At 37.3% G+C, this 26,359-nt stretch overlaps 1 protein-coding gene across 1 annotated transcript in view; it reads right to left on the reverse strand.

Moving 5' to 3' along the window:
- Positions 1 to 26,359, reverse strand: part of CHRNA7 (cholinergic receptor nicotinic alpha 7 subunit) — a 218,368-nt gene that overhangs the window by 21,409 nt on the left and 170,600 nt on the right. The window contains exons 5-7 of the mRNA XM_001377478.5: positions 9,309 to 9,388; positions 4,346 to 4,513; positions 860 to 1,054 (exon numbers count right to left, since the gene is read on the reverse strand). Coding sequence (XP_001377515.2) covers positions 860 to 1,054; positions 4,346 to 4,513; positions 9,309 to 9,388 — 443 coding nt within the window. The remainder of the gene's footprint in view (positions 1 to 859; positions 1,055 to 4,345; positions 4,514 to 9,308; positions 9,389 to 26,359) is intronic.

Here is a 26,359-nt window from a genome sequence, read left to right on the forward strand (position 1 = left end):
TCAGGCACCATGCTAGGGGTAAGACCTAATCAAAAACAAACCAAAAAAAAAAACTGTCCCTAGCCTGAAAAAGCTATGATTCTATGGGGGGGGGGGGGGGGGAGTATAAGAAATACAACATGTATACTGATCAATAACTACAATATACATACAAAATAAATGTAAACTAATTATGGAACACATACTAGCAACTGAGAACATATAGGAAGTGATACCTGAACTGATCATTGAAAGGAGCCAGGGATTCTAAAAGATGGCAGTGAAGGAAAAGTGAATGCAGGCATGGGAAACTTCTATACAAAAACATAGAGAAAGGAGATGGGATCTTATATATAAATAACCTATAGAAAGACTAGTATCATATAATCTGAGCAATGCTGAAATGGAACACAAAGTTAAAAAGCACCATTACTTCCCTACCTCCTCTTTCAAAGTTCAGTGCCTTCTTGGGTATTTAGTTCCATTCTAGCATGATTCTAGAGAAGTCTAGAACAGGATCATATCTTTAACCATTTATGATACCTGTTGGGTAGCTCATGATTTTTTGGAAGTTAGAACAACTAATAAATGTCCCAAATCAGAATGCCTAGTTGTGATAGTGAAGTATGCTGAGTGTGGGACCCTCAGTCTACAAGGCTACCTATGGTGGGAGGTATGTGATAACCAATTAGCACAAAAGGTATTTTGGATGAATTTTACGGTTCAGATAGTGATCCCTCTCTTAATTTAGACAAAGCAGTATGCTGCCTCTTTTCTGACCAGCAAGAGTCGTCTTATGTCCCTGACAAAGCTATTATTCCCTCCTTCATGGTGTTTCCCTGGTTTGAATTCCCCCTTCCAATTTAATGATGGTATTTACCAAGTGAGATTTTCTCTCCAGAGTCTGCAGGAAGCAAAAACACTAATAAGGCCAGTGCAGATATCAGCACACACGGGATGAGAAGATTAAGGCCATAATAGAGAGTCCTTCGTCTCATGGTCACGGTGAATGTTACATCTGGATATGGTTCTTTACAGCAATCATAAAATCGCTCACTCCTCTTTCCAGGAATTTCTAAGTGGAGAAGGAAAAATAATAAATTACTAAAATCTTTTTGTGAAATCTCTGACACCTAATCTTTTTTATGAGTCTTATTATTGAGGGGGGGAAAGCATTTCTTTTTATTCCCAGGGGTTGGGAGTTGCCTTTTTAGATACATTTTTAAAATTTAGAAATAGAAATATGAGCAATGACTGGTAGAGTCCAAAAAATTCATTTTTCTAGTTTCCTACTACCCCTTATCCAAATCTCACTAAGTATGCTTCACTATTTGTATATACTCTGTCTTAAATTTTAGTTCCCTTAAATTCATATACATATACCATCACCCACATTTATAAGCTGATGGTCTCATTCCCATTAGTAACATCCTGTATCTTTTCTAATGGAGAGTTGCTTTTTGAGGAGGAAAAAATCACAAATGAATGGAGAGAAATAAGTCCATCAGTTGAACAAGAGCCAAATACCTATTAATCTTACAACTTCTAATACTTTGAAGAGAAGGCAAAAGCCAAAGGACTAAAAAGAGTACAGACATTGAGAAGCTCAAAAGAAAAATATCTGTCCTCCTTTCAGTTCCAATTTAATTTCACTCAAGTATGTGGGTTCAAATCTTGGCTTTGCCATTTACTACCTTTATGAATAAATTGCTTACTCTCTTTTGTCCTCAGTTTACACATTTATAAGATGAGGGGGTTAATCTAGATAAAATGGAAGGTCTCTTCCAGATCTAATTCTGTGGCCTTTAATTATCTATTCCAACTCTGATTCCCATCCTCTGCAAGAGGAAGAAAGTAGAAAATGAATGATATATACATGCTTTTCTATTCCAGTGGATATAAGTGGTAAATAGTCATTTATAGGGTTTATTTAGGTTTGGGGGAAATAGAAATTCATATCTAAAATTGAGTTTCCTCCCTCAATTCACTCCCATTTTCAGATTTTCATTTTCTGTTAACACATCATCACCATTCTAAGATTTCCTATGCTTTATCTTTAACTTCCTTCTCTTCTTCATCCTTCCTCCTTTCTTCCCTCAAACTTGTCTTTAATGAATTACCAAATTCTTCCTTTCTTCCAGAATCTAGACCTTCCTCCTTATTATAAAAGTCATCACCCTAGTCAAATACTTATCTCATCATTCCTAGAAGATCAATGTGGTAGAGTAGGCAGAATACTGGGCTTATTTCGAGAGGTACTGAGTAGTTCTACTACTTACTACCTCTGACTTTGGGCAAATCATTTCCTCCCTATGGACTTAAGTATCTCCTTTGTAAAATCAAGGAACTAAACTACTACAAGAAGATTTCTGAAGTCTTTTCAAACTCTAAATTGGTAATTAGTATAATATCACCCCCCAAATACTCATTGTTCCCCCTCTTCTGCATAAGTGGCTACAGTATCTCTTACTGGCTCATTAGATCAAATCCAAATTCTTCAGCCTACCATTTAGGACCATAGAAATTGATGCTACTTTATAGGGAAGTGACATGGCATCATAGAGAGTAGGACTTGATTTCAAGAAGAATTAGGTTCAAATCCTACTTCAGTTACTAGTTGTGTAACCCTAGGCAAGTCTCTTCACCTTTCCAATACTCAGTTTCTTCATCTATAAAAACAACAGGTTAGACTCAAAGAGCTCTGAGGTCTTTACAACTCTAAACCTATAATTCTATGAGCTATCCAACCTGATGGCAAACAATCAATCAACCGACATCTATTAAGAGCCCACTATATGACAGGTATTGTGCTAAGCTATTAAGCACATCCCCTAACACAGCTCTTCTGTTCTGGTTCCTTAAATTCAGACTGTTTATTCCCGCTTTTCTGACTTTGCTTATCTCATGCTGTCCCCCACATTGAAATAGCTTTCTTCTTCCTCTCATTAAGTCAAAATTCTAAACTTCCAGTTCCAGATTGGCTTCCAACTTTCCCTAATTAAATCTTTCTCATGTTAAAGCTATCTCATAATAATCCTTCCATGACTGTCACATAATCACATATCATGACTTAAAAATATTTTCTTTTTTTATGTATATATATATATATGACTAGATGGTAAGGTTCCAGTTATTTAAAAGAATTTATTAACCACCTGCTTTGTGCTAGACACTGTGACAAGTGCTACAGATCCAAAGACCAAAGCTAAAGAATCCATGCCCTTAAGAAACTCACATTCTGGTGGAGCTCAGAGGGCTAGTCAGTACAGCATATACACAGAACAGGTGAATCCGAAAGATTCCGAAAGACAAAGGAGATGTAATGGAATTTGTGGATAGGATGCACTAAAAACTGAGAGACTCATGTATGAGGAGGTTGAGCTTGACCTAAACCTTGATTGGATATAGGAATTTCAAGGGAGAATATTCCATGACAAAGAGGCAGAACTCAGAATGCTCTATACAGGAATAGCAAGACCAGTTTGGCTGAAATGTAGATCACATTCAGGAAAAGAAATGAGAAATAAATCTAAAGATTAGCTGGAACTGCATTATAGTAGGACCTTGTTTTACACAAACTTGGCACACAGGAATTCATGTATATGCGATCAGCAATCAAAAAAAAGGCAGAAAAATACATAAAATAAAAATGTTTTAATTACACACTAAATCTGCACCATTTTCCCAACCTGCCTAAAGCTTTACCGCATTTCACCCAATCATGTTCATTCTCTCTGAGAAGCATTAGTGTGAGTCATTGCATTGTTTTGCTGAAAAACATTATCTTCCATATCAGTCTTGGTCCAGAGTTCTGGCTTGTAAAGTCCTGTCCAAATTGCAGCAGTACTTCTCTTTGTTTCATTAATGTTATTTAGTTATTAATAATGACCCTACGATAAAAAGTACTGATACTAGTAGCTCTGATAAACCTAAGAAAAGTTGCAAGGTGTTTAGAAGTAGAAATACCTATTCAAAATGGGATCTGCTATTATACCTGATTTTCAACTTATGCAAAGGGTCTTGGAATATACTGGTTGCATAAAACAAGGTCTTTCTGTATTTGATCCTACAGGCAAAAGGAAGTCAGTGAAACTTCATGACAAAGGAAGCTTTAGGGATATGAACCTAGCAGCAATTTGGAGAATTGAGAGGGGAGAAGTTCCTTGAAGATAAGGCCTGGATCTCCTACTTCTTTTGAAATTGTCTTGCAATTTTAAAAATTACTGACAAGATGTCAGGCTCTTAATAAATATTGATTGAAATGTTGCTTGCTCAGATTTTGAGACCAACATAAATTAAAATGTACTATTCTTCAGTATTATATTATTAATTGCATTTCCTATGTCAATAAATATAATGGGCTTACCAACTAGATCCCATTCTCCATTTGAAATGTAGCCAGAAATATCTGCTTCTTGCATCTGCAAGTCCAGGGACCACCCTCCATAGGACCATGATCCAAACTTCAGTTTGCACTGTTGTACATCAAAGGGAAACCAGCGCACATCAATGTAACAGGAGCTTTTGAATATGCCTAGATTGAAAAGTAATCAAAAAGAAAACATTAAGTCAATGTAGCATTTATGTTACCCAAACTCAAGTAGAATAATTTGTCCTTACAAAACAATGGGTCTCAGTGTAAAGCTTCAGAAACATACACAAGATCAATCACTTGTACCTTAAGAAATTAAATGTTTGTGAACTTGCTGAATGGATTAGAGGGTACCATGTTGAAATATTTATGAGATTCCTTCCTTTTTAATAAGTCTATTCATTCCATGTTTCACAAGCTGAACCTTTTTATTTTCTTTCTGATGTTAATAGTCTCTTCATGGAGCAGATTGTCTGAGATTTGGAATCTGTGGATGTTGAAATCATTGATTCTCAGAACTAAAAGGTCCTTGAAAAGTCATCCAGTCCATTCTCCTGCCTCCAGATAGGACTAAATCTAAGTCTGTCCAGTCTGAAGTGATCATATCCTTTAAAATCTCTAAGGGGAAAAGTACTTTATTATCTTTCTACATCTTTAGATTCAGCTGGAGATGGCAACTCAAATCAAATGTTCCCAGAATATTTTCTGCGGATAGTAAGATAAAAGGATAGGCATTTATTTGAACAATGACCACATCACCAATACAGGCCTATTCAATCATTCTCATTTCTCTCATCTGCAACATTAGGCTTCAAAATTTAAGAGAAAGTGAAAAAATTGGAGAAAGTCCAATCCAAAGGCATCTAAAGAAATCTAAAAAATAATGAGTAGAGGGTTGAAAAATGGGATGTCCCAAATGTGTTTGTGCACCTTTAAACTTTAACACTTAACTTTAATAGTTTAAAGCTATATGAAGACTTTTAGAATATGCTATATATGAATTTTAGAGGCAGCTGTGACTCAGCAATTAGGAGCACTGGTTATGGAGTCAGAGAGAGGTAAATTTAAATCCAGCCTCCAAAGCTGCCTAGATGTGTGACCTTTAAAAAGTCACTTGACCTCTATTTGCCTAGAAGGCAGCTAGGTCACTAGATGGATAGGGTGCTCAGGAAGACCTGAGTTCAAACCCAGCAGCAGTTTGAACTTCCTAGCTATGTGACCCTGGCTCAAGTCACTTAACCTTTTATGGCCTGACAACCAGATCCACTGGAGAAGAAAATTTCAAACCACTGCTATTCTTGCCAAGAAAACCCCATGAATACCTACAGTCCAAAGGGTTTGAAGAGTTGGACATGGCTGGACAACTAAGCAACAAATATATGACTCTGGGCAAAAAGGTTGAGATATCAATTTTCTAGCTAGAAATATATATGTGTGTGTATGTGTGTGTGTGTGTGTGTGTGTGTGTGTAAGGTCATTGCAACTAGCGCAAATCCCACAAGGACCAAACAAGATATAATAACCTCAAATTGTAAAAGGAAAGATTTTGAGTGGGTATAAGAATTTCCTCCTGTCAGAGACTGTTAAAGACAGAATTGATTACCAAGTGACATTCCCTAAGGGCCTTCAGGAGAAGAAATGACACCTGTCTAGAGTGATTTAAAAGTAGCCATGCCTGGAGCCAGAGAAATGGACAAAATAATGGTTGAGGGGCATAAACAATTCATAATTTGAGTTGAAATTGAATAGTCATCTTATGCTGCTCCTAATCTTTCCTAAAAAAAAAAAAAATTAGGACTAGTATGTCACATTCCCATGGGAATCCAAAAGTAATTATATCTAAAATAGCTCCATCTTGCTGAATAACCAATGTTCTTCTCCACTGGTGATGACTGAATAATGTTTGCAAAGATTCAACCTTTACACTGATCACTGCTACCAATACGGAAAAGAAACACATAATACTGAGTCGAAAAGTCTTCATGGGGCAGATTATAGGTTAGCCAATACTAAGGAGCCAAACACTGTATAAATTACAATTAAAAACAAACAAAAAAACTTGAAATTTTCAAAGCAGAAGAAAGCAAAAATATTTCAAGTACAACTCCCAAAGAGTTATTGAAAAAATACAACCAAGAAAAATAAGCAAATCATTTATATCAAAAGTCAGTGAAAGTAAACCTTCCATTAGTAAAGATTTAAAAAATGTTGGGTAGCCAGGGCTTTGGACACATTATTTAATTCATACCAATATGCTGTGTGATGCTGAAAATGAGACCTGATCCTAGGATCTGGGTCAACAGATGCTGGTAAGAAAGAGGAAGCATATTGCAATGCTAGAAACCTTGCTCTGTCACTTCCCCTGTGACAGCAGGAGTCACTTTCTCTCTCTGAGTTTGAGCTTCCGAAATATAAAATAAAAGGATCAGATGAGGAAACCACAAAATTTCAACTGTAAATCTTTGATCTGGGTATAATTCATCAATTATTTCTTTCTCATAAATGATTCTATTCTATTTTTAAGGCTATAGAGGCTGAGTCAAGATGGCGGCATAGAGGCAGCAAAAGTTCAGACCTCTGAAAACCCTTCCTTAACAATTAAAAACCAAATGCTCCTAGGGGACTGAAAACCAAACCTAACAACAGGACAGAGCCAAGGAACCCTACTGCTACTCAACCCTACTCAACTTAAAAGGTATGCCCCCAAAAAGGCTGAATTTGAGAACACTTGGGTTTAAGGGGAAGGAAGAAGGAAGGTCCCAGGACCCCTCCCCCACCTACAGTACTGAGCCTCCAGTAGTGGCTTGAATCTCTGGGCCGGCAAGGGCACTAGTCCGGAGGGAGTACCTTGCAAGCAAAGCTATGCCAGGCTCAGAGCTTTGAACACAGGCGGTGAGGAAGCAGTTGGAGAATAAGCACAGAGCAGGCAGCCTAGTCATAGCCGAGACACTCCATATTGCCTCTTATTCCAGAGGCTTTTGCATATCTAGCTCTGCAAGTTCAACTCAGTGGGGCATAATCTCATCAAGCCTTCAGAGGGCAAGGAAACTTAAGCTCCAACATCCCTCCCCCACAGAATGCTCTGAGAGCCTTGCTAAATTCCAAGGGTGAAGGTTGACAGAAAAAACCCAAACCCACAGATCTAACACATGAGAGGAGCAAGAGTGCAGGTAACTACAGGGCGAAAAGGAGGGGCAAATATGAGCAAACAACAGAAAATGGAAAAAGAAAAAAGAAATTACAATCGACAACTTCTATCCAGGAAATGAACAAAGAGCAAATGTAACAGAGAAAGATCAAGGAACACCAAGAAAAAACACAGAAACTCCGGCGAATTGGACACAGGCTTTAGAAGAACTCAAAATACAATTCAAAACACAACTAAGAGAGGCTGAAGACAACTGGGAAAATAATTTTAAAAGCAAGATAAGTCATCTGGAAACAGAAAATAATGTCTTGAAAGGCAAAATTAATCAGCTTGAAAATGAGGCAAAGGAGATGAAAGATGAGGCAAAGAAGATGAAAGATGACCTCCAAAGAAAATCAGACCAGGAGAAGGATGACCAAAAAGTCAAGGATGAAATTCAGTCTTTAAAAACCAGAATACAACAATTAGAAGCAAGCAACTTCACAAGGCAGCAGAAAACTATAAAACAAAATCAAAAGAATAAAAAAATTGAAGAAAATATGAAACACCTCATTCCCAAAACAGAAGATTTAGAAAATTGTTCCAGGAGAGACAACTTAAGAATCATTGATCTACTGGAAGACCATGACAAAAGAAAAAGGCTGGACATAATCCTACAGGAAATTATTTTTAACTACTTTTTTATCATTCAGTCATTTCAGTCACGTTCTTCATGATTCCATTTGAGATTTTCTTGGCAAAGATCCTGGAATGATTTGTCATTTCTTTCTCTAGCTCATTTCACAAATGAAGAAGCTGAGGCAAATAGGATTAAGTGACTTTCCCAGGGTCACACAGATAGAAAATATTTGAGGCCAGATTTGAATACATGAAAATGAGTCTTCCTGACTTCAGGTCCAGCACTCTATTTACTATGCCACCTAGCTGCCCTTTTATCTCCATACTGTTTCTCAACTCTTTTAATACTCAATATGATCATAGTAATAGCAGTAATCAATTTGTCAATTTAATTCAATAGATATCACCTATTGATGGCACCTATTGGGTACCTAGATATTGGGTTCCTAGTATCTATAGGTACACTGTCATGTACAAAGAGTTTGAAAAACATAGTAAAGACCAGAGAAAGTCCTTGCCCTCAAGGAGTTTATACTCCCAAGGAGGTTGGAAGGGGGGAAAAGATGAGCTTGTGATAATTATAATATTGTGTTGAAGAGGAAAAATAGGTCAGGGAAGGATCCACAGATTGAAGAATAGGTGAGGTTGGAAATATGAGTTAAATCAGTTCCAAAGTGGTCAAATTTCAGAGAAATATGGAAAGGGCTAGAGATATAAAACATCTTACTGGCTTGTTTGTTAATCCTTTTGGTTCTGCTTTGTTAACAATTAGAAGCCTAGGGTAAGATTTTGCCTCTTGTTTTAATCAATTCTGAATTTAAATAATTCTTACTGATTCAACAAAAATTTTAACAATGCTGCTCTCTAATTTGCCTATGTGTGTTTTATATCATAAATTAAAGATAAGAAGAATGTAGTATGGCAGAGAATGCTGACTTCATCTAAGAATCAGAGGCAAAAGGGAAGAGAATTGACTTGTGGATAAGAGTTAACATTATTAAACACTAGTAATATAAAAAAGTTACAGTAGCATATAGGTAGTACCTGAAGTGGGGTCCTGGCAGTCCCCTTGACTGACTAAGGTTGTCATATAGACAAGAAGTACTAGTCATGCCCTAATTCAATGGTGCAGACCTCTGACATATTTTTCAGAACTTTCACAGAAAAATAAGAAAGAAAAATCCATCTTACCTGGAGGGAGGTATTGACAATGTCCAGAAGAATTCACCAAAACGTTGGTATGAAATGTAGCATCAAATCTCTCATCAGCACTAGAAGGAGATGAAAGAAAACAGAATTGGCATTTGGGTATAATGGAATACCAGTGTGCCATAAGAATGAAGTGGTTTCAGAGAAACCTGGGAAGATTTGGAACAACTGATACAGAAGAAAAGCAACAGAACTAAGAGAACAATTATACTCTTAACAACATTGCAAAAACAACTAACTGAAAGACTTAAGAATATTGACCAATGCAAAGATTAACCATGATTCTATAAAACCAATGATTTTATCCATCTCCTTATGGTCAGCAATAGATTATACATAGAAGATAAGATACAAATTTTTAACGTGGCCAATGTGGAATTTTGCTTGTTTGACTGTGTATTTATTAAGGGTTTTGTTTTCATTTTTTCCTCCCATCAGGATGGAAGTGAGAGGGAAAGAAAACAAATGCTTGTTAATTGAAAAAGAAAAAGGTTATTTGTTTTTTTAATTTCATAAGCCAGTGCTAATAAAGAGTGAACTTCCTCAGTGACCCCTATGTTTGTAATTAATATGGCCAAATTAACTTGGAGAATATCCCTAAGAAGGCAGACAGTCCATGATTTAGGGCTTTTTGCCATAGTCATCTCAAACCAGTAGCTGAAAGATGTTTCCAGAGCACTGAACTGAATGGTCCAATTATTACCCCCATTCCCTAAATGTACATCATTTTGCATGTGAATATAAACAGATTTTCTTCACATTAGGTAACCAAGATGTACCTTATGCATCTCTAATGTAAGTAAACTAAAGCCATCTGTGCCTGAACCAACTCTCAAATAACCTTAGATCAAGACTATAGCTCTTTTAAAAATGGAGCTTGCTATTGGAAATAATAAAGGCAATCATACTCTTGAGGGTGGGGTGGCAGGAGAAATTAGGCTGCCATAAAACTGTCAAGGGATGCCCTAGGCCCATGTTGGTGAACCTATGGCATATGTGCCAGAAGGAGCTGCTCCCCTCCCCCCTCCACTGGACCTGGAGACATTTCTCACTTAACCCCCCCACCCCGGCCAACAGCCCAATGGGAATGCTTCTTCCCTCCCCTATCTGGGGTAGTAGGGCAGCTCACATACATTGTGAGGGTTGCAATTTGAGCACTCAGTCTCTAAAAGGTTCACCATCACTGCTCTAGGCATTCCTCTACAACATTTTGAGAGAGGTAAGGAGGATACTGTGTATACATAAATATGTCCACACATGCACTAGAACTGCATAAAGTCTGCTTTGTCCAGGTAGAACTTTGGTGTAGAACACTGAATGGGGGCATGGCTAGGACGAATTAGCTGGAGCCTGTGTAGAAAATACCAGCCTCTCCTCTGTCAAGAGCTCTTCTGGACTACCTGATCCACAGTTTCTGGTACAGCAGTAAAGATGAGAACCCTGTAAGGAATTCAACACTCATCAGAGAAGTCGCCATTTGAGAAACCTTGGCTCTCCTTTCCTATCTCAAACAAATCATTTCAGGAAGGAGATGAAGTAAGACTTGCAGTGGGAAAAGTGTTGGCTTTGGGGTAAGAAGCTTTTGTTTCAAAACCTAGCTCAGCCATTTACAACCTATATGACTCTGGGTACGTTGCTTATCCTTCAGGGCCCCAGATTCCTCATCTGGAAAATGAGAGATTGAATAAGATGTTCTCTAAAATCTCTTCCAGCTTTAAATCGGTGGTCCTCTTATCTGAGCTATGACACGACTGTGCATCTATGCTCTATTTCAAAGAATCCAAATTAGATTGGTGCCAGTTCTGGCCATAAAGAACTTGAAGCTTTTCTCAATTTAGCTCCATTCAAGGTTCATCTTTACTGCTGCAAAGGGAGTTGGGGGAAAAAACAATCACTATTGGCTGAGGAAGTTTCATGGACAATGTGGCATGTCAGCTGGACCACTGAGTGTCCAGAAGATTTTGAAATTCAGAAATAGTAGAACTAAGCTCAATTCTCTTTGTTTTTGAAAATTAAAACATTTGCCCTTTTCCAACACTATGGCATCTCTGGTTCCCTATAGTCATTCCAAACTGCTCAAGAGCAGGGACTCTCTTTTGCAATTTTTTTATCCCTAGTGCTTAGCATAATATCTGGAACATAATGGGCCCTTAAATGCTTATTGATTGACAGTGAGTAAGCAATTACATCTATTAATTTTGTGTATTTGTTCTGACCCAGTGAGGTAAACTCATAAAGGTCACAGTTTCTTTCTTATTATGCCCTAACTCATCTTAGGTTTCCCATGTCTAATATCCATTTTTTGTTCTTTCCTTTCCAATCCAAAGATTGGTCTCTTTGATGAAGAAAACAGAAGCAAAAGAAAATGTATGTTCTTCTGGTTTCTCTGTAATCAGTTATCCCAATCCTATCCACCCCAGGCTGTGGTCCTATGCTGCTCTGATCCATCTCTGTTATCCTTAACTTTCCTTCCCTATCTCAGCTCACTCTGAGAGTTAGTCTTCCTGATGTTTTTCTCAGGACCACACAGTGTTCTCCTAAGGTCCTTGAATCCTCAGCACCCAAACATAGTTAGAATGACTGGATGGGCCAGGTAGCAATGATTAAGCATTTACTATGTGACAGGCATGTGCTAAATGCTAGTGATAACAAAGACTCACAAAAACACAGCCCTATCTTCAAGGAGCTCATTGTCTAGTGGAACATACAACCTGCAAATAACTCCATATACATAGTTTTCCCTGACTCCCCCCCCCCCCATGTCTGAAATGTTCTTCCTCACCTCCACTTCTTAGTGTCTCTAGTTTCCTTAAAGATGCAGCTCAAATCCTTCTCCTCTGCAGGGGTCTTTTCAGGTCCCTCCCTTATGGCTAGTGCTTTCCCCTCTAAGGCTATCTTTTTCTTTTTCTTGATACCAGAGGTATCAAACTCCTAGTGTAGTCTGAGTCAGATTAAAATGGAACAGGGAAATGTTTGACAAGATAGATAAAGATACAATTCAACACAGAAAATGTTAATTTGAGGTTTTCTAAAGTCATTAGGAGGGATCTGTTTCCCTACGAATTTGGTACCACTCTGTGTAACCTATCTAATAGGTATACAGAGTTATTTGCAGGTTGTTGGAAGATGGAGTGTCTCAGGCAAAGAACAACAAAACTATTGTCATATTTAATAGAAGAAAGCAAATTGTCCAAAGTCTAGAAAGGTAGGAAGAAGATGGGTTGTAAAAGACTTTAAATCCCCAAGTCAGCAGATCCTAGAGATAATAGGGACCTACTGGAATGCCCTGAGGAGGAACCTCCATTTTAGAAAGGTCATTTTAGCAGCTAAGTGAAAGATTGAATACAGTAGGGGAAAATTCAAAACAGAGACACCAATAAGGAGAGCTTTGCAACAATCCAGCCCAGAAAATACAATGTCATAGTCACAGCCTCCAAAAAGTCACAAGTGATCATATAGAATGTCTTCATCATGTTCCCAAGACCTGGTGCTAAGCTATCATGTCAGTGATGGAAAATCATTGCCCAGAAATCCCCCTTGCCAGGAGGGACATACAGACATGAAAGAAGTACAAAAACTCATCCAAGACTGACCTTCCTTCCCTTGGATGATGGAATCGTGAACATTTGGAGGACAGACAAATGCGCCTGAGTACAGTCGTATCATGCCTACTGCTATAATAGCTCTGGCTGAGGTTCAGTGGCTGCAAAGTTTATAGTCTGTAGAAAGTACTGTCAGGGTGATTGATCCCTCAGGTTTCTAAATTCAGCTTTTCACAGAAGCACATCTGCCTGCAGATTGCTACATTCCAGAAGAGAAGTGATAGCAAAGTCGAATCTCCGGAAGAACAAAGCCTATTGTGTCTGACTTTGAGAGAGCTTCCAGAGAGTCTGAAGGAGTTCCAGGTAATTGTAAACAGAATGGACAACAATGGACTGCCATGCCCCTACAAGATGGTGTCTCCATATCTCAAATTTGGCTCAAATGGGAGCAGTTCCTCTGGAAACTTCTTTTCTATACAGTCAGCTTTCAGAAGTAAAGGCAGGACTATATCAGGGACCTTAAAAAGATTATGATCTCAATGAGAATTCAATTAATCTAGCCTCTTCCCCACTGAACCATTTTTGTTTATCCAGAAATACCGAGAGAGAGAACAAAGGAAACATCCTTCAAGCCATCATGTGAGTCTTCTACCTCTGGTGTCCACCAGAAAAATTTAGGGACTTAAACAGATCATTGAAGACATATGGAAGAAAATTCTATACTCTGCATTTTAGTGAAAAGCCTGCCAGAAACAATTTTTATTGTTTTAGATTAAATTAATTCTAAGCCTTTTCTGCTTATTGGACAGATACTTTTTTAAGAGGGGTTCTGAACTACATTTTGTGTCATAGATCCCTTTGGCAGTCTTGTACAGTCTATGAACTACTTTTCAGAAGACTGTTTTAATATGTAGAACACAAAATACCTAGAATTATAAAGAAAATAATTTTATATGCTTAAATGCAGTTTTTTTTTTCATTTCATAGTTCAGATTAAGAACTTCTGACTAAGAAAGAAGAAAGGGGGTCCAAAAATGGACAATTTCCCTAGGATTTCAAAACTCTCTCTCTCTCATACAAGCCATTTTGGAGTAATAATTTATATCATTCTCAGACAAAAGAACAAAATTCCGTAGTTGAAATTCAAACTTAAGAAAGGAATAGAATTCAGATAATTATTTGCTTCATCAAACAAAATAGTAGTCATTTAATTAGGGGCATATCCTTAGAGAACAATTTTCCTAAAATTGTCAATCCCCTTTTGACCCCTCCCTCCAAACATTCCCTTTTCCAGTTCATCAAAGGGAGACTTAAAAGATACTTCCATTACTGGAAGTAATAAAAGGCTTCTCCTTTCTCTTAAATTGATCAGTCAAGGTGCTGGGGAAGAAACCTGCTTATGCCTTATTTCAAAAGGGAGAACTTTTTAACTAGTTTCCTTAAAGAAAGTGTAAAGGGGTAGGAGGTAGAGAACATCTAAGTGGTACAGTAGACAGAGAACAGGGCCTAGAGTCAGGAAGACTCATCTTCATGAGTTCATATCCAGCTTCACACATTTACTAGCTGTATGACCATGGGCAAGTCATTTAACTCTGTTTACCTCAGTTTCTTCATCTGTAAAATAAGCTGGAGAAGGAAATGGCAAACTACTCTAGTATTTTTGCCAAGAAAACCCCAAAATGGAGTCATAAAGTCAGATGTAACTGAACAAAAACAAAGTTTTGATGATATTGGGAGATTAGCCCATCCTGATTAGTCCAAAGCCTACAGACTAGGATTCTGAGGAAATAGTTTTATTAATATTTCTAAGAAGAGAAGTGGAGGAGGTAAAGTTTTACTGTGCTTCCCTGTGAGTCATTCTCAACTCCCCAGTCTCCAAGTCTCAACCCTTTTACCTTCATATCTCTTGCATCTATCTCCTCTCCATTCACTCTGTCACCATCTTAGATCAGGCCTTCAGCAGTTCCTACCTGGAGCACTGCAATAGCCTCTGAATGATTCTGTCTGTCCCCATCCTCTTCTCTCTCTAATCCATCTTCCACAAAGCTGTCAGAGTGACTTTGCATGTTCACATCTCTCTCCTATTCAGTAAACTCCAGAGGCTCCCTGTTACCTCTGAGCTTAAACACAACTTTTCTGTTTGGTATCTAAATTCCTTAACACCCTATCCAACCTACCTGTCCATATGCTAAAGCTTAATGAAAAATAGAGTCCTTAATTTCCATAGAGTTTATTAATATTTACTTGAATAAAAGAACGCAGATAATGAGCTGTTTAAGCCTATTCTAATCTTATTCTAATCTAGCCACATGGTGCTTCTCCTCAGGGCTCTCCCTCTCCCTCCCTGTCCTTTCACAGCCAGTACAAGGCAATAGAGAACTTCCTGGAACTCCCTCTTTTAAATCTTCTCCTTTAACCCTTTAACCTTTCCTTTCTGGGTCAGTGTGCCTAGGTCACTGTCCTGACCCATGCTGCCACAGTCATGTAAAGTTATCATATGACACAGGTAAGACGACCCCACTACATGGTTTCTGGGGGAGGGGGTTCCCTTTACAAACATACTTATTAAACATTATTCATTTTGATACACCCTATTGTACAATCAAACTGGGCATGCATCACATCTTCATGCTTTTGCATAGACACATGCTTGAAATAAACTCTCTTAATTTCCACCTCTTAGAATCTCCTTTCCTTTAATGTTCACCCCAAACACCACCTTCTACAAGAGAACTTCCTACTTTCCCCAACTACTAGTGACAAAGATTACCCTGTTTTTATTTTATATCCATTGTATACATATGTATGTACATGATGCTTCTCCAATAGAATATCAGCTCTTTGAGGCAGCACATTCTTCATTTATGTCTTTTTTTCCCCCATGTCTAGTATGCAGTAGGCCTTTAATAAAGACTTGTTGGTATATCAATCAATCTAGACAGAGAGGTTAGAGATAACACAGTGGTAGCAGTCTGCAAAATGGAAGAATCTTCTAAGTTATTTCGTGGAATAAGGGTTCCCTAATACAGAAATAGGGCATCTACATGGTACATTGGATACAGAACCAGTCTTGGAATCAGGAAGACCTGAATTCAAATCTGAACTCTAACACTGTTTGACAAGACACTTAACCCCACTGGCCTCAGTTTCCTCATCTGTAAAATGAGCTGAAGAAGGACATCTGGTAAAGTATTCCAGGATCTTTGCCAAGAAAACTCCAATAGGGGTCATGAAGAATCAGACATGACTGAAAACAATGAAATGAATCCAGAAATAACTTTATCTTTCAAAGACTCCTAGAAACATCAAGATAACCTATAATATGCCTCCAGGAACTCTATTTCTTCCTTCTTAAATTACTATTTCTCTGATTTATTGAATCACTAGCATAGGTACTGAACATAGCTCAGACCAGCCCAGTATATTGGGCAGTATCCTAAAAATAGAGAAGGATATTTTTCAAGACAAACCAGGAACCCTAGGCCAAGTCTTGAGATGTTGTTCACATGGACTAACCAAATGTTCATAAAAAGAGGTCACGATAACATTTGTACAGCCCAATGGAATTGCTTATCCACTCTGGGAGGAGTGATAAAAAAGGAGAGGGAAAGAAAATAAAACATGTAAATGTCGGAAAATATATTTAAAATAAATTTTAAAAAATTTTAAAGAAAGGGGTCACAGAATCAATAATATAGAATTTAAAACACCAATAGACTTTTAGAGAATCCAATCTTAGACATCTAAGTTAACTAACTTGTTGGAAGTCAATTCTGTAGGTAAGTAGAAGAGGCAGGATTTGAACTCAGGGCCACGGGTTCTGAATATACTGTTCTATCTACTACACTGCATAATATTTTAGCTAGGCTTTAAATGATAAATAGTAGATATTTCTTGTTGAAACCAGGTGATTCTCTGAACCATCCCAGGATAGAAGACTAGCCACCTCAGAGAACTATTTGCCCAAGAGAAAGCAAGGGTACAAAGGGGGAAATCAAATGGGTGTTCTGGGTTTTTGTTCACTGTTGTTGTTGTTTTACATGAATGTGGTTGTATTGGTAAAGAATGCATTATGAAAAGAATGACTTTTGTCACTTAAAACAAATCACTCAGCTCTCTTGGTCCCAATCTATAAAATGAGGAAGCCTTCCTTAGCAGTTCAAGTAAATGCATAAGCAAACTTACTTCCCAATCAACTCTAGAGACTTAGCAGAAAGTTTAGTGACACTAAATTATATTTAATCAGAAATATAAATATATTATAAACATAGTCTAATGGAAAGAGTGCTGTTTGGGGAGTTAGAAGACCAAGATTTGAATCTTCACTATCATACTACTAACAATATGACCTTATCCAAATCACTTACTTGAAAGTCTCAGAGTTTCTCAACTATAAAAGGTGGATTATATATATAGATATAGATATAGTCTACATATGCTAGCTACCTCACAAGGGTCATCAATCAATCAGCATTTACTAGGGATTTATTATGTGGCAGTCACTATACCTGATACAAGGATACAAACACAAAGAATGAAGTAATCTCTATTCTCAAGGAGCTTATGAAGAAAGTGATTTGTAAACCTTAAAATCACTCTATAAAATGTGAGTTATTATTATTATTATTACTAAATCAGCAGGCTCGGGTCTTAAGGCCTCTTGGTATTGAACCGATTTAATTTTAAAAAGACCAGAAAAAACTGACTAAGGTGGACTTGAGGCTGATATGGGGAGGAGGGGATAGAGATGTTTGAAACGAGAAAACATGATCAAAAGGTCAATGGAAAATGAATGCTATGAAGAGAAAGTATCAACACACCAAGAAAACAAAACAAAGGAGCTGCAGGTATATAGGTAATGCCAAAAAAAAAAACCTCTCTCCACAGGGCATAATCCTCCTGGGAAAATAGAAGAGCAGAAAGTGTAGAATAAATAACAGACAGATCCTTATGATTCTATAAGTCCATGTACAATGTGCTTCTCAACTATTTAAGTGCCAGGCATAAGTATGATTAATAATGCTTCTTGTTAATGCTTCATTCTCCCTGGCTTACAACATCCCAGTGAGACAGAGCAGAAACAGAATAAATGATGATGAAGTAGCTAGGAAGTGGCATGAATGGGGAGAAAGTGGACACACCAAATTGCTTAAGAAGAAATAAAGCTTTGAGAAAGAAACCACATGACGGACATTTTGAACTGATTTCTGCTTGTATTCGATCATTTTAAGTGATGACAATTGGAAGTGTGGAATTTCAGTGCCCATCACCAATAAACCTTGAAAGAGATGGAGTTTTCGGAGGATTTCCAAGTGTCAGAGTTCCTGAACCAGAATGCTGGCATTATGAACAGGGCCAGTGGACTCGCTTCACCAAATGCCAATGCTTCCAATGCAATTAGACTTCCAGGCTCTCTACCCATCGTGAGATAATGAAACAGGTCAAGCCACCAGCACTTGGAAAATGAAACTGTTTGGTTGCCAGTCACTTGTTTTGTTGAACTCAAGCAGGATTTTCCTTTGTTTAAGCCAATTTATCTAGATGTTTGCTGTCATTTAATTAGGTTTGAGATGGAGGAAAGCCCTATACAGCCTAATTAATTCCTCCTGGCATCATAACTGTACCTTAAGTATTTGCCCCTAGGTCAAGCTTTCCTCAGGCATAAATAACTGAGAAAAACAGGTTCTTAGCAATCATCAACTCAATGCATTTTCTAAAGATAACACAGTTTTATTAAAAATAACCAATTTGCATTTCTGCACATGTATAACCTACATTAAATTGCTTTTCCTCTCAGGTAAAGAGGAGAGAAGTGAAGGAGGAAGGAAATTTGGAACTCAAAATTTCAGAAAACGAATGTTAAAACTGTTTTCCAAGTAACTGGGGAAAAATAAAATATTATTTAAAAATAAACAGGATATTATTGAAAAGTTTTTAACTAAAAAAATTTAAATTAACCAAATAGTTTTATTTTTTTTATTTCTAATTATAAGAGTAGAATATCCAAGGAGGTTCAAGGGTTCATGATATAAGTCAAGGACCCTCATCACTAAACTTCTTTTTTTTTTTATGACAAGCATGACTTCCAAATCTATCTATCTAATTTTATTTCTGAGCTCCAGACTATATCAGCAACTGCTACTGGACATTTCCTCCTGGATATTCCTTAGGCATCTCAAAATCAGCACATTAAAAAAAACTCATTATCTTTTCCTCAAAACCCATTCTGTTCCAAACTTCCCTATTTCTGTCAAAGGCATTACCATCCTTCCAGTCACTCAGGTTTAAAATCTCAAAGAAATCCTCAACTCCTTACTCTTGTTCAACCCATATCTTCAATGATATATCAAGTTTTATTGATTTTATCCTAACAAACATTTATTAGGCACTTGCTACATGCCAGGGCAGCTAAATGGCTCAGTGGATAGAGTGCTGGACCTAGAGTTAGAAAGATCTGAGTTCAAATCCAGACTCAATCATTTACAATTTGTGTGGTGTCGGGAAAGTTACTTAACTGCTGCCTTAATCCACTGAGAAGGTAATGGCAAACTACTCCAATATCTTTGCCAAGAAAATCCCATAACTTTGCTGACTATGGATCATTGGTGCTTCTGTGGCAGGTTTTTACAGTTCCTCCAATGCATCTGGGACAACTGTTTCAAAGTAACCTGCAGCTTTCCTGCAGTCATGAAGAGTTGCAAACAGCTGAATAACAATGTTCCAGAGAAAGCAAAGAAAGGAAGAAGAAAGAGAAGAGGACAGGGAAGGAGAAGGAAAGGGGAATCAGCACTTATATAGTGTTTACTGTGTGCCAGGCACTGTGCCTTATAAGTGCTTTTACAAATATTATCTCACTTTATTCTCACCACAACCTTTTGAGGTAGGTGCTATTATCCCCATTTTAAAGTTGAGGAAACTGAGATAGGCACACAACTAGTGTCTGAGCCCCTGAATTTCCAGCTAACTGCCTTTGTACTATAAAATACAGGTCTTGTCTTCAAGGAGCTCATGTTATAATGAGGAAGATAGCACATAAATACATCAGTAAATACAAAATCTATACAGCTTTAGAAGACAGTAGCAATGGGAATTAGGAAAGTCCTCCTGCAAAAAATGGATTTGACCTAAGTATTTAAGAAAATCAAGAGGCAAAGGAGAAATGGGGAGGATTTCAGACAAAAGGGGACTGCTGGTGTTTCTCAGGCCCTCAAATTTATCACCTCAACTATTCCTATAGCCTCCTAATTGATTTTCTTTCCTCAAGTTTCTCTTCTCTCCACTGTCCACATAGCTTGTCAAAGAGGATTTCCTGAAGTCTAGGTCTGACCTTATCAATCCCCTTACGAATTGACCACAGTGCCTTCCTATCATTACCTCTTCCATCAAATATAAAATCCTCCTTTTGGCATTTAAAGTTCCTTACAATTTGGCTCCAACACGCCTTTCTTGCCTCTTTATATATTTGGTTCCTTCATAAAGGAAGATCCAGCCAAACTGGCCTTCTTGCTTTTCTTCCCATTTGGGGGCCTTCCTCCTGGCTATCTTTTATGGCTGGAATCTAGTCACTCTCTTGTACAATTTCTGTTTTCCTTTGAAAATCACCTCTAGTACCACCTCTTTATATGAAGCCTTCCATGATCTCCTAGCTATTAGTGACTTCTTTCAAAGCTATTTTATTTTTAAATTTATTTTCTATTGGGAATTTTTTAGGGACTTTAGGGACTAGACCTGTGATTTCATTGATATGGAAAACTCCTATATGAGACAGAAGTATTATTTTACATATACTTATATCTGTACATCAAATAAGATAACATTTGTCAAGTGCTCACTGTAGTGCCTGGCACATAGTAGATAATTAATAAATGTATGTTCCATTCCCTATAATTTCCTTATAGAATTTAAACTCTTTGAAGATAATGACAGCATCTAGCACAGTGACTAGCCATAAAAAGGGGCTTCATAAATGCATCTTCATTTACTGATTCTTTTTTTTAAAACCCTTACTTTCCATCTTGGAGTCAATACTGTGTATTGGGAAGTGTCTGAGGCCAGCTAGGAAGTGTCTGAGGCCAGATTTGAACCTAGGACCTCCCGTCTCTAGGCCTGACTCTCAATCCACTAAGCTACCCCAGATGCCCCCTACTGATTCTTAATAAGGCTTCATTCAATTTTTCTTCCCTGATTCCAGCATTTTTCTCAGTTGCTGACTATTTAGTTAAGTTACTTAGCTTATTATCAAAATGTAGGTGCTCATTGTCTACTTAGTATCCTCTTCTCAACTTTCTGTCTCTTCCTGCTGGGGAATGACTGCTATAATCTTAAGGCAAATGTCTTGGTCTGAGCTCCAAGTTTGTGTGTCTTATGTGCATTGGAGCTAACTCAAAAGACTCCCAAAAATAAAGGCCTACCATATCTTTGCATCTGCAACAGGATTTTTCCTTTGATAGTCTTTTTCCATCCATGTGTTTCATCTCCATTTTATACAATGGCCCTGTCTAATCATCTGAAGCTTCTAACTAGAGACTCCTTAACTGCTTATATCAGAGACAAGTTGAGTAGATGATAGGGGACTTTATGTCTATAGTGAACTAATATTTTAAACCCTCCTAAGACAATAGCTATTGAACAAAAATAACTGAGGTTTTTTCCCCATACTATAAGTAGACATAATAAGTTTAAAAGTCATACGTAAGATGGCTTTTTCAAGTATTTTGAAAATTCTTTATTACCAGGTTACCTAGCTTAGAATTTTAGGTGATAGGATATCTAGAAATATTTGTGGGGTTTTTCCCCACTTCAAGTAAAAACATCATTTTTTTTACAAGAGGAGGACAAGTAAATAAATGCTTTCCTTTTTCTGCCTTAACCTTGGAACTAAGATGAACCACAGTCTAGTATATAAAACAGAATTTATGCAGGGTATCCCATATGAGCTATCAACAAGAAAGACAAAATATTTCATGTCTTGTTCTAAGCAAGGATGAAGGATGAAATGAATTTTGTAATGTCCTAAAGAGAATGTATTATATTTGTGCTCCTGCCAGCATCAAGAAATAGCAAAGTATGTATAAATGCAAATTGGTCTTTCTATTAGAGTAGGTAAAAGTTCCTGAAGAGTCACAAATTATCTACCATCCACAATCCTTAAAAGATGAGAAGAAGTATTTTAAAGTAGAAAGAAAAAAGAAAAAATGGATCTGGAATTTTACCATCATCAGGGGGTTGGAAGATGGACAAATAGCACTTGGAAAAGGGAGGAAAGAAGGCCCACTGAAAGTCTGAAGATAGGCAAGAGATATGAAGTTCTTTCTAAGGAAAGTGGACCATAAAGATCATGGAATGATAGATTTAACCCTAGAAGAGGCCTTAAAGGCCAGCTAGTCTAATGTCTTTATTTTATAGATGAAGAAACTGAGACCCAGAGAAATGAAGAATTCTGTCCAAGATCTCATAGAATGAAGCAAAGCCAGGATTTAAATCTAGATCCTTTTATTCCAAATTAATCATGCTTTCCTCTGCACCGTGGTAAAAGAAAAAGTCTTCTGTTCTGAGGAATGATTATACAGATCCACAAGTATCATCAGGAAAAAAAGTCATCCAGTAATGGGCATAGAAAAAAAGGCAAAGGAGGTATTAATTCCATAATGAGCAGTACCAAGTTAACAATATGCCAACCTTATAGGAACAATGGAAAAGCAAACCATCCAGAACATCATTTCTCAAACCTAATGATGACTACCAATTCCTAGTGATTTGAAAAGGAAAATTATATTACTCAAAAGAACCTATGAGGCTTTGTAAGAGATTATGATGGCCTAGACAAGAAATTGAAGGCTGTAGGGGCACTATTAGGATTTTTATCACTATCAATAATTGATATCACTGATAAATTAGTGGCTGAAAGCAGAGGTTTCAGATGAGTTTGAAAATCAAAGAGCTGTTTCAGAAAACTGGGTCTGGAAGAGGCGTTTGTGTTTCTAGATCACAACTTAAAATTCTGGAGTGGTTCCATTCAAGAAACATTCATTAAGATCATACTGTATGCAAGAGATAATAATGATAAAAATGAAATAGTTCCTAACCTCAAAAAGTGAAGAACATTAATAACTAGGAGAATCAGAGAAGACTTCTCTAAAAAGATGACACTAAAGTGACCTTGAGGCATTTTAAAGTTCTGAGGGGTACAAGAAAGGAGTGAGTGCATTCCATAAATAGGGAATGATTTACACATATGTATAGAAACAGTAATAAAATGCTGATTTCAATAAATAAAATAACAGCCCAGGTTGTTTAGAACACAGAGAACATGAAAGCAAATGACACAAGACAAGAATGGCAAGACATGGCAAGTTGGAGCCAGAGTGCTAACCAAAGGCCAACCCAAGGAGTTTACATTTTAGAATAGAGGCAATAGGGAGCCATTAATAGCTCACATTTATATAGGCTTTCTACAAATCTAGGCTAGCAGGTGTAACTAAAACTTTTCCTTAGTTTAAATTTGGTTCCAATCCTGGTAAAGTAACCATATGTTCACATTCGTTCTTTTTTTAAGGAAAGAAACAAACAGCTTTGTCTTGAATTAGAAATTAATCCAAGACGCTTACCATTGCCAAAGGAAAAAGCAAAGTAACTAATTTCACTGTTTTTATGACTAAGAAGAAATTATTATGGGATATTGAAATGGAAGTCAGTGAGCCAGTGAATTTTTGAAAATGATAAAAAGTGATGAGTTTCCCTCAATGAGATTATTCAGTGTACATGCAGTCATCAGTGATTCTCCTATCATTTCTATGTGCATCAAAAAAAAAAAAACACCATTTGGGTTCTTGGGAAATGTTCTCTGTGCTTAAATTCCCTCATCAGTATTGGGTACATTGAGTTCATTTACATGGATTGTTCTATTTGTTAGAGTCAGAGAAGCCAACAAAATAGAATGTAATCTGTGAAGCAAATAAAATCTCCAAGAAGATTTTGGTACTATAAAAGATGAAATTGAAAGAGAAAAAAAGTCCCCATGCATTAAGTACTCAGAAGGGAACTGGAACATTAGATCTATCAAATCCTGACTGCCCTCTGCTCTTGCACATCTCTAATCTTGGAATTTGGAGCTAGTTAACTCCCTCAAAATAGATATTGAACTAAACTTGTTCATAAGCTAATGGCATATATAAGACCTTAGGGCAAGAATAAGTTCAGAATTTAGTCTTGTAGTTGGTCTTTGATTTTTAATCCTACTTCTCTAATAATTTAGTTCTTATCTTATTCCTCTGCTACTGAGTCATTCTGCTGCCAACTCCCTTACCCCAAGGTCCAAAGAGCTTAGTTTCTATCTATGTGACCCTGTAGCTAAATTCCTTCAGGGTCTAGTTTTTTTTTTGTTCTTGAACTATAGCCATCCCATGATTGGATCTTTAATTCCTTGACTACACTATATCAACTAACAGTCTGATTGCTTAGATGTCTCCCAGATGGATGCCTACTGCTTAGACTTCCAATTCATTGTTTTCACCGTTCCTACTTTTCTAGATACCTTGGATTTTGGATTCAGTTTGGGGAGTTAGATTCTGCTTGTCCTTTTATTTCAGTGACATATTTCTTACCTTCATATTCTTATATTCCTGTATGTTCACCCATCAATTGACCATCCTCTACCCAAGCTCCCATGTTATGATGCCAACACTGTCCAAAAGCATGTTTGGACCCCTCATCCTGACCTCCCATGTTCTGATCCATCAAGGTCCCACCTGGGCCTTAGTAAAGCCAGTGGTTCCTACTAATGAAAGAAAAAAAAAACAGTAAGGATTTTATCAGTGATGTGATAGTTAATATCTACAATGAGCTTTCTCCTTTAGACTAAATATTATTTTTTAAAAGTTTTTGATGTTAATTTGAATTTTAAAAAGGAAAGGGGGGACAGAGGGAGCTAAGTGGCTCAATGGATAAAGAGCCAAGCCTAGAGATGGGAGGACCTGGCTACAAATTTGACCTCAGACACTTCCTACCTATGTGACCTTGGGCAAGTCACTTAATGCCCATTGCCTAACCCTTACTGTTCTTCTGCCTTGGAACCAATACTTAGTAGTATCAATTCTAAGACAGAAGGTAAGAGTTTAATTTTTTTAACTTGAATAAAAAGAAAGTCTGAAATATAGTGCAATGTTTTCAAAGAAAAAATGTGTTACTGCAGGCTCACAGAGAACTTCCTTCAACATATACCAATTGATATTGGTTGTACATAGTAGCTCTGCACAAAAGGGAAGAAGGAGGGCACGATCCTTTGAGTGTAGTCATTGAAACATTGTTATAGAGAGAGTAAAGGGAATATGAATTTTAAAATTAAACTTGTTTCAGATAAAATATAACTGTATCATTTAGCCTCCCTCCCCCTTATGTGCAAACCCAGAAAAGCTAGCCCAAGTGTAAGACAGTCTGTGGCTCAATACTCATTCAACATTATAGCTAATGAGGCTGCACAAATGTGCTTAATTTCACCAGCCAGCTAGAAGACATATTACTTGAAAGCAAAAGAACACTTAATCATATAGCGTGTCAAGCTGACAAGGAAAGATCCACCCTCTCTCCCCACTCCACTCTCTCATGTTCATCCACAGTATATTTACTCCCTCACAAGTCACCACCTAACCAGGACACAAATCCAGAGAGTGCACATAACTACGGAGCCTATGTGGTGAGCACACACATAAACAGACATCACTAGAGAACACATATAGAGAAATATATACCAGGAACCCATGTGGCTAGAGCACACATGCAGAAGGAATACCTATAAGGATCTTTGTGACCAGGGTACAAATGTGATAAAGCGATTCATACTGCTGGTGGTACAGGAAACCTAATGTTCTCTGAAGATGTCACTGCACTGCTCTCTGCTGAATGTTGTAAGTAAGGGGCACCATCCCTTCTGGACCCATCAGCTCTATTAGTCTTCTAGTTACTGAAAAGTTCCCTGTGGATCTTTTAATACCTTGCAAAGGTATGACCCACCACACAAGGTCAGGAAGCCAAAAAAAGCCCTGCAGAATTATTGAGGCTAAAACTGAGTCCATTCTTTTTTATTCCAAATCTCTGTCACTAATTTGAATTCCATGGTCTCAAACATCTATCTTATTTGGTATTAACATATCCCTTCCAACATCTCCTATACCTTTAATTATGAGCCTATGTCTCCAAAACCTATTTTAGGACTCTGTCCCCATAAAACCACATACATATACATGGGAGCTTTATGGATAATGGCTTGATGACATCCACTTCCTTCCCAAGATCCTTTTAATCCGCATGTAAATAAAGTTAGGGCAAGAAGAAGCCAGATGAAGCATCAGGCCTCATTCTTTCTTTTTTTTTTTTTTTTATGATGTACATCTGCCAGCAACAAATTCCCCAGGTTTTTGTGTTGTAATCTGGCCAGTGCAAAAATCCTGCTGTTTCCTTCTACAACCAACTTCTTAACACTCTTGTTTCCATTAT

Source organism: Monodelphis domestica, chromosome 1, assembly GCF_027887165.1.
Source record: "Monodelphis domestica isolate mMonDom1 chromosome 1, mMonDom1.pri, whole genome shotgun sequence".
NCBI classification, from domain to species: Eukaryota; Metazoa; Chordata; class Mammalia; order Didelphimorphia; family Didelphidae; genus Monodelphis; species Monodelphis domestica.